At 44.1% G+C, this 8787-nt stretch overlaps 1 protein-coding gene across 2 annotated transcripts in view; it reads right to left on the bottom strand.

The window, feature by feature from the left end:
• Positions 1 to 5726: 5726 nt before the first annotated feature.
• Positions 5727 to 8787, bottom strand: part of LOC308100350 (peroxisome assembly protein 12-like) — an 11493-nt gene continuing 8432 nt past the window's right edge. For both annotated transcript variants that reach the window (XM_080449372.1, XM_080449371.1), the window contains exon 5: positions 5727 to 8709. In XM_080449372.1, the coding sequence (XP_080305498.1) occupies positions 8313 to 8709 (397 nt within the window). In that variant the 3' untranslated portion in view covers positions 5727 to 8312. The remainder of the gene's footprint in view (positions 8710 to 8787) is intronic.

Raw genomic sequence — 8787 nt, 5'->3', positions numbered from 1 at the left:
TCCTCTGCAGCAATGATTTCAAACTGAGGCTTTATAGAGGAGCAGAAGTGGCCACGCCCAATCAGCAACCATGATCATTAGTGAACCAGCAAATCAGTAGCAGGGACGATTCCCCACAGCTGTCAGACATTTTGCAATCAGCAGCACTCAGCAGCACTACCAATTATCCACCTTAGAAACAGGAATGAAAGAATACAGTAACACACAAACTATAATACATCTAAAGAAATAACTAATACGAAATACGGTTGGCTGTAACAGGGAGATACAATGGGTGTCAAGCCCATCTGAAGAAGGACAACCCGCTAATACATTACATCCCCTGTGCTGCACATTCCCTAAATTTGGTCGGTGTAAACTGCATTGAAAACAGTTGTCGGGGAGCAGGGCAGTTTTTTGAGACACTGCAATCATTATATGCGTTTTGTGCCGCTTCTACTCACCGGTGGAATAAAGTGTTCACCAGCAGTGACATCGCGCTGACACTGAAATCCCTTTCCAACACGAGATGGTCTGCCAGAGCGGACTCAACAAGAGCTCTTCGTGAAAGCTATGCTGGGATAAGAGAGGCCTTACAGGGGTTTGCATCTGACAATGATGAGCGTGCGGACACTCGGAGGGATTCCGCTGCGCTATACGCCAAGTTGGGAAATCTGGAGACTGCGCTGTTGACAACATTTTGGGACACTGTGCTGCAGCGATTCAAGCTGACAAGTAAACATTTGCAGAAGAGAGACATGGACCTTAAGACCGCCGTGGGCCTCTTGGAATCACTGCGCTCTTATGTTGCCTCATTACGAGGGCAGTTTGGCACATTTGAGACATCTGCCCGGTCTATCACAGGCGTATCGAGACGAGACTCGCCGCATAAGCAAGAGAAACGTTTTTGTGGATGAGGACGTTGCCAACGAAGTGGTTCTCAGTGGGAGTAGGAAAGTTTCAAGTTGAGACATTCAATGTGATCTTTGACAGTTTGCTCTCAGGACTGAACAAACGGCTGGATGCCTACAAAGATGTTAATGGCTGCTTTGGTGTCCTATTTGACACGAAATGCGATGATACTGATGTCCGCAAACGGGCTGAGGCTCTTTCCTGCTCATATCAAACTGACTTGAACCCTGCCTTGGCTGATGAGCTGATCCAGTTTAGGTATTTTGCCAGCACTGAGGAAGATAAGAGTCCTGCTAACATGTTGCAAGTTATACTGAGGCATAACCTCCAGCCGTCATTCCCCAATGTTTTTGTTGCGCTGAGGCTTTTCCTCACACTGCCTGGCTGTATCCAACTGCGAGGGAGAGAGGTCATTTTCAAAACTGAAACGGATAAAAAATGAACTCAGAACAACTATGGGTCAGAAAAGACTGTCAGCGCTCTCTTTAATGGCCGTAGAGTCCGAGTTAGTGAGGGGCCTGGATTTTGAGGACATAATCATGGAGTTCTCAAAGAAAAAGTCAAGAAAGAAGAACTTCTAAAGGTAAGAACCATTTTAAGCCGTCTGTGCAATAAGCAGTACTGCAGTGAATGATGTTTTGTCTGCTGTGTGTTTGTGATGGGTTTATTTTATATGCATAACGTGCATTGCATCTGCTATACAGGCTTATGTGACAGGAGCAATGGATTATGTAGGCTAGAGAAGGCTAACTGCTGTATATTGTGCACACAGATATATGCCTTGGCCTTATCATGTATTATTGTCACTGCAGCTACCTGGTGACAGTCCTGAATTCAGGACCATGGACAGTGCTTTTTGTTGTGTGTTGCGCTACTGAAACGGAGAGGACAGACTCTCAGACAGACAGACAGACAGACAGACAGACAGACAGACATTATACAGACAGACAGAGACCGAAAGACAGACAGACTGTATACCACTTAGGTCTGTTAGCCTGGTTTCTTAGGCTGCTTGCTTGATTTTTGTGTTTGTAAGTTACAACTTGTAACTTTGGTCCCCTTCCATTTGATTTCCCCATTAAAGCAATCCTGAAAGAAGAGCAACGATTGGAGAGAGAGAGAGAGAGAGAGAGAGAGAGAGAGAGAGAGAGAGAGAGAGAGAGAGAGAGAGAGAGAGAGCCCCTCTTCATGCCTCCTACAGCTGATTTTGTGTGTGTGTGTGTGTGTGTGTAACTGAATATTGAGAAAAGCACTGTGCTTAATAGCAAAACTGTCAGATGCTGAAAATGGAGATAAGAGGTTTCTGCTTGAATGACGACAGCGATATAGTAGTGTGCGAATAGTAGTGTGAATAGTGTGTTTACGTGGACCCAAACAGAAAAACAAACGGTTCAAACTGAAATATTTGGAAGTTAAAACATGTCATATAATCACTTCAAAATATAGCTTGCTTGATTATGATGTTGTTTGGAAGGAGTAAAGACATGTCATTTTCCCATCATTTGTGCTTTTTTTCTCCAGAATGTACACTAGGGTTCATGTGGTTAATGCTTATTCAAAAGGAAGGCTGTTCAGTGTAGTTTTGTGAATAATTTGTAAGAAGACAAATATAACTCCCAGTCTCCCACAAGAAGTTAATTATAGTGAATGGAAATTAATAAATCATTTGAAATAGTAGCCTTGTGTTCTTATTTTGCCTTTATTGACCAAATCAACTTTATTTCATTAAAGTCAAGTCAACTGATAAAACACATTTTCTAATGAATGCCACCTTAACATGTAGGCCTTTGTGCGTGCACATGTGCAAGCAGGAGGGGTGAGTGGGTGTCTTCCCCTAACTTCAGAGTGCCCCCCCCCCAAGTCCATTTTAGAATAATAAAATTAAATATTAAAATTATAAAAAATACTTATTTAATAGAACTTGAACCGACTTATGCATCATAAGTAATTAATAATGAACACAAGGCATTGTGAGCTTGTGGGTCTGCTATTTTCACAATTATTTATCTGTGGAACCGAGTAAAAAAAGGGGGTCTCCAGATCAAATACTACAATTTTTGGGGGGTCAGGGCCTGAAAAGGTTGAAACCGTGGTGAAGTGTTGGATAGTCTCCATAGACTACAGGCTGCGCTCACAGAGATCCTGACCGTTACGCAAGAGAAGGAAAGGACAACATAATAATAATAATAATAATAATTGGAACACTAATTCCCAGTGTTTACATACTCTACAATGTACAGGAATGAGACATAGTTTAGTATCTGAGCAAATGAGTTGTGTTTGTTTAAATGTTTATGTTGCATTGTGATATATTAATTGGGCCTGAAACTATCGATTATTTGGTGATGGAGATCCATTCATTTTCTCACTGCATCAGGGTGGCCATATAAAAAAGAAAATCAACCCGGTACCCGGCCTAAATAACTTAAAGCAGGTAAAAAAAAAAAAACTGAAAATAGCCGATCTACAAGCTCATCGCATCGACCTTGTAGATGTGCTGTTATTGCTACTTTTGCATCTTTTACATTAAATATGTTTTTTCACTTGGTGTTTTCATTAGGATGAGGAACAATTATTCTTGCACTTATCACAGCTAGTGAGTCAGTGACTGCACCTCTAAACAGAACATGATAAAACGTCTATAAACACTCAACACAAGTATTATTACTTTAACTGTGGTGATGACCGTGACAGTTTGGTTGTGCATGTTGAAAACTGGGTCATTCACCCATTTCGGATGCTGTCAATGCACTGAACGGGACATGATCACGATTAATCTGACTATTGATTGGTCTAAGTAGGTGAGATACTGACCTACCCACGTTTAATCCGACTATTGATTGGTGAGATACTGACCTACCGACGGGGCTCAGTAGTTGTTTTGTATAAAGTACAGTTTTGGACCGCGATGGAGGCGCGCCGTCTCAAGCCAACTTGAGCCACGAGAGGCACCACCGAGTGAGCTAAAGCGAGCGAGTTGCCGTGCCAAACGTTGCGAAGTTCGCTTGAGCCAACTCAGCGCCGTCCGAGTTATGTACCGATAGGCACAGAATGGTAAATCATGTTTTGGGTTGAGCGTTTGCCCCAACTTTCATCAACCCACAGAATAACGACAAAACACCTACTGAGCCCCGTCGGTAGGTCAGTATCTCACCTACGTATACCAATCAATATTCTGATTAAACCTGATAATGCTACATTCAGTGCATTGACAGCATAGTAGTACAGTGCAATAAAGTAGTACAATTAAAACTAAATCACTAACTAGAAAAAGTGCTCCTCGGAGCACAGGTCTCCGCCAGGTCAGGTAGGTTATTGTGGCCACCTGGTGGCGCTATAATAGGCCAATGTGAAAAGGGTGCCATTTCTTTCTCGGGCTAGTGGGAATGTGCGTGCATTCATGATTTGAGGCATTTTGTTGCAAAAATGTGTTTTGTTAAATTAGACCTGCTGGTGGCGCTATAACAGAACAGTGTGAAAAGGGTGGCATTTCTTCCTCGGCCTAGTGGGAATGTGCGTGCAAGTTTTCAGGGAAATCGCACGCTGTGTTCATGATTTGAGACATTTTGTTCAAAACGGACCAATCCTGCAAACTTTGGAAGCCAACCTTAGCCAATCTGGAGGGAATATGAAATATGGGACAGATCCGTGTTGATCACATGACTATAGAGATACTGTATACCGACTTGTGTGATGTTTGGATAAAATCTGTAGGAGTAAATGGGTTTTGCACAAATCAGCCTCCTGGTGGCACTATAACAGGCTCATGTGAAAAATTTGGGGCAGAGGTTCTGAATTGGCATCCAGGGAGTGTGTGTGCACAGTTTCGCAGCGACCGGGCCAACGGTGCCAGAGATTAGCTGGTAACACACGGACAGGACAGGACACACGGACGGACGGACAGGGGGTAAAACATACTCTCTCGCCATGCCTTTCGGCCTGGCGGAGACAATAACACATTGAACGTTGTGCGTCTGGGGATTGGTACAGGCTTGTTTGCATCAGGTGTTCTTTTAACTTTTTCTCAAAGGTGAATTGTGTGTTTGTATTAATTATGCACTTAGGCAATGAGCTCCATCCTATTACAGCTCTATAGATAGTAGAAGATTTGAGAACATTTGTTCTTGGTTTAAGTGTTACCAGATCACCTGAACTGGCTTGTCTAGACATTATGGTTAAGTTCATCTCTTATGTATCCTACCTGGTCAAAGACATACTGGGGTTGAATTGTTATAACGTTACATAACGTCAGTCCATCTTCAACCACTTATCTGACATGGTGTCACATAACATATCATAACTAGGGCTGTCATGATTACACATTTAAGTTGAAGATTAATTGTTTTGGCCTTTTAGGCTTCATAATCAAACATTTCACATGGCAGATATGACAAATAACCAAAATATACAAAGAAATTATTGACATATTTAATCATTTTATACATGTAAAAAAAAAAAAAATCACACCCTGTGTGAAGTGGGCGGTGTATTGCTAGCTAATCACAATACTGAATGGAGTCAACCAATCATGTACAAAAGATAAATACATTTATTGAAACACTCTTTATGATGGACGAAACCATAACTTAAAAAAAACAAATGTTTTTTGTAAAGTTATGGTTTCTTATATAGGGCTATGCACATGTGTCATGTGACACTGGCCAATCACAGTCCTGAATAGATTGTGATTGGCCAATCACAGCGCAGGATAATTGTACAAATTTCCAAACCTCACTTATAGGGGCGGTTTCACCGCCCAAAAACAGAAATAGCAGATCTACAAGCTTAAGCTTGTAGATCTGCTATTTCTGCTTTTTTTTTATATTTGCAAAGGTGTTAACATTTCTCAACATGGAAACGATTCTGACGATTATGAGAAAATATTAGAGATTATCTCAAATAATTGTGATTAGACGATGATGTAATAACTGACAGGCATAATCATAACATATCATGTTAACACATCAAGTGTTTTTTTTTCCCCCACAAGGGGCGCTCTAACGCAAGGACCCTATAAATCAGGGGTCTTCAACGTTTTCAGCCCAAGGACCCCCTATAGCTGAGAGAGAGATGAAGCAGGGACCCCCTATAGCTGAGAGACAGATGAAGCAGGGACCCCCTATAGCTGAGAGACAGATGAAGCAGGGACCCCCTATAGCTGAGAGACAGATGAAGCAGGGACCCCCTATAGCTGAGAGACAGATGAAGCAGGGACCCCCTATAGCTGAGAGACAGATGAAGCAGGGACCCCCTATAGCTGAGAGAGAGATGAAGCAGGGACCCCCTATAGCTGAGAGAGAGATGAAGCAGGGACCCCCTATAGCTGAGAGACAGATGAAGCAGGGACCCCCTATAGCTGAGAGACAGATGAAGCAGGGACCCCCTATAGCTGAGAGAGAGATGAAGCAGGGACCCCCTATAGCTGAGAGAGAGATGAAGCAGGGACCCCCTATAGCTGAGAGACAGATGAAGCAGGGACCCCCTATAGCTGAGAGAGAGATGAAGCAGGGACCCCCTATAGCTGAGAGAGAGATGAAGCAGGGACCCCCTATAGCTGAGAGAGAGATGAAGCAGGGACCCCCTATAGCTGAGAGAGAGATGAAGCAGGGACCCCCTATAGCTGAGAGAGAGATGAAGCAGGGACCCCCTATAGCTGAGAGAGAGATGAAGCAGGGACCCCCTATAGCTGAGAGAGAGATGAAGCAGGGACCCCCTATAGCTGAGAGACAGATGAAGCAGGGACCCCCTATAGCTGAGAGACAGATGAAGCAGGGACCCCCTCTATATTGTATAAAACTGTGTTTCAGATTCAACTTTTTTTCTTTACTTGGTCTGCTCTTGTTTCCCTCTACACCAAACACCTCTTTGCCAAAAATAGCAGATCTACAAGCTCACAACGCCTCGCAGTGTGTGTGTTTGTAGTTTGTAGATCTGCTATTTTTTGGCTAAAGTTTTCCTCAGAATAGGGACGCTAGGGTTCAAGTGGTTAAGGTAAAAAAATATATATATCACACAGAGATTTGGCGGACCCCCTGTGGTAACTCTGAGGACCCCCTAGGGGTCCCAGACCCCCTGTTGAAGACCCCTGCTTTAAATGGAATGGACGGATGTGACGTCGGCCCCCAAAAAAACGTCACTTCCGTCCTCTCCAACGATGGGATCTGTAGAAAAAGGTCCATATCTCCATACTTTTTTACAGTGGTGAAAACAAGACCTTTTAGACCTGCGATCTCTCTGCAATGATTAGAAATATTATGGTTCCAGTGGTTAGACGGGACCCTCGGCCATCGCCCAGACACCCTTTGTTTACACAGATGTGTTACAGGTCTTAAAGGGTTAAACTGTTTATATGATGTTTTGCATAGTAGTTAGTGTACATCCGTCTGTCATGTAATGTTTCTATGAATTGAGTACAAAGGACCCCAATGGAAACAAGCCATAGGCTTTCTTGGGTTTTAAATCCTCTCAGCAGACCTTGTATTGAACTGTACTTGTGCTTTTTTTCTGCAAACTGCTAATAAAGTATTCAATCAAGTAAAAAAAAAGTTTTTGTGAGAAAAAGGAACTTATGGAGGATGTAAGATTGAAACCATTGTGTGTGTGTGTGTGTGTGTGTGTGTGTGTGTGTGTGTGTGTGTGTGTTATTAAAATGAGGCTTTTATTTAAACCATTACATTACATAACCTTATTAAAATGAGGCTCTAGAGGTAAAGGTATGAATCTCTATTAATGAGAGAGTGTTTTTCTCATAATGGTACAGAGAGAGACAGAGGCCACCTGGTACCTGGTACCCACGCTTAATTATTTATCAAAATTATTACTTTTTTGATTCGTTTTTTCCCACTCAGTCAGTCAAACACCGAAAATGCTTTTCTTCCACATTTTTAAAGATGTCATGATTTATGAAATGATAAATATAATATCCGTGGCAAGCCAATAATTTGATGACCGGCAGAGTCGACTCAAAGAGTCTCTCTCTCAAGAGAGAGAAGATAAGTAATTTTATGGGTGAACTATCCTTTAACGAGGTGTCTTAACGAGGTGGTGGTCAGGTGTCTTAACAAGGCGGTGGTCAGGTGTCTTAACGAGGCGGTGGTCAGGTGTCTTAACGAGGCGGTGGCCAGGTGTCTTAACGAGGCGGAGGTCAGGTGTCTTAACGAGGCGATGGTCAGGTGTCTTAACGAGGCGGTGGTCAGGTGTCTTAACGAGGCGGAGGTCAGGTGTCTTAACGAGGCGGTGGTCAGGTGTGTTAACGAGGCGGTGCTCAGGTGTCTTAACGAGGCGGTGGTCAGGTGTCTTAACGAGGCGGTGCTCAGGTGTCGGGTTCGTAGATCTTAACGAGGTGGTGGTCAGGTGTCTTAACGAGGCTGAGGTCAGGTGTCTTAACGAGGAGGTGGTCAGGTGTTTTAACGAGGCGGTGGTCAGGTGTCGGGTTCGTAGATCTTAACGAGGTGGTGCAGCTGGGTGGGGTAGGCTGTGATTGGACAGCGCTGGTGGCTCTTGACGTAGAGGAACACACAGCCGTAGCAGAAGACGAAGCCGGACGTAGAGACCACGGTGGGGTTGGTCCTCACGCGCCCGCACAGAGGGCACAGGGTCACGTGACCGGTCACCTGACCCGCCGCGGAGGAGGAGGAGGAGGGGTGGAGGAGATGCAGGGGGGGAGGAGGGGGCGTGGCCAGGGAGGTCAGGGCGCTCACGGAGCTCCTGGTGTCCGAGGAGGAGAACCACCAGTCCAGGAACTGAAGGAGGAACAGTCCCAGAGACACAGAGGAGGACAAGAAGATGGAGAGATGACTGAAGAGCCTCTGGAACACACTGTGGGGGGGGGAGAGAGAGAGAGAGAGAGAGACAGACAGACAGACAGACAGACAGACAGACAGACAGACAGACAGA

This window comes from Gymnoscopelus braueri, assembly GCF_963280865.1.
Source record: "Gymnoscopelus braueri genome assembly, chromosome: 14".
Lineage (NCBI taxonomy): Eukaryota > Metazoa > Chordata > Actinopteri > Myctophiformes > Myctophidae > Gymnoscopelus > Gymnoscopelus braueri.
This window is presented reverse-complemented; position numbering and strand designations above follow the sequence as displayed.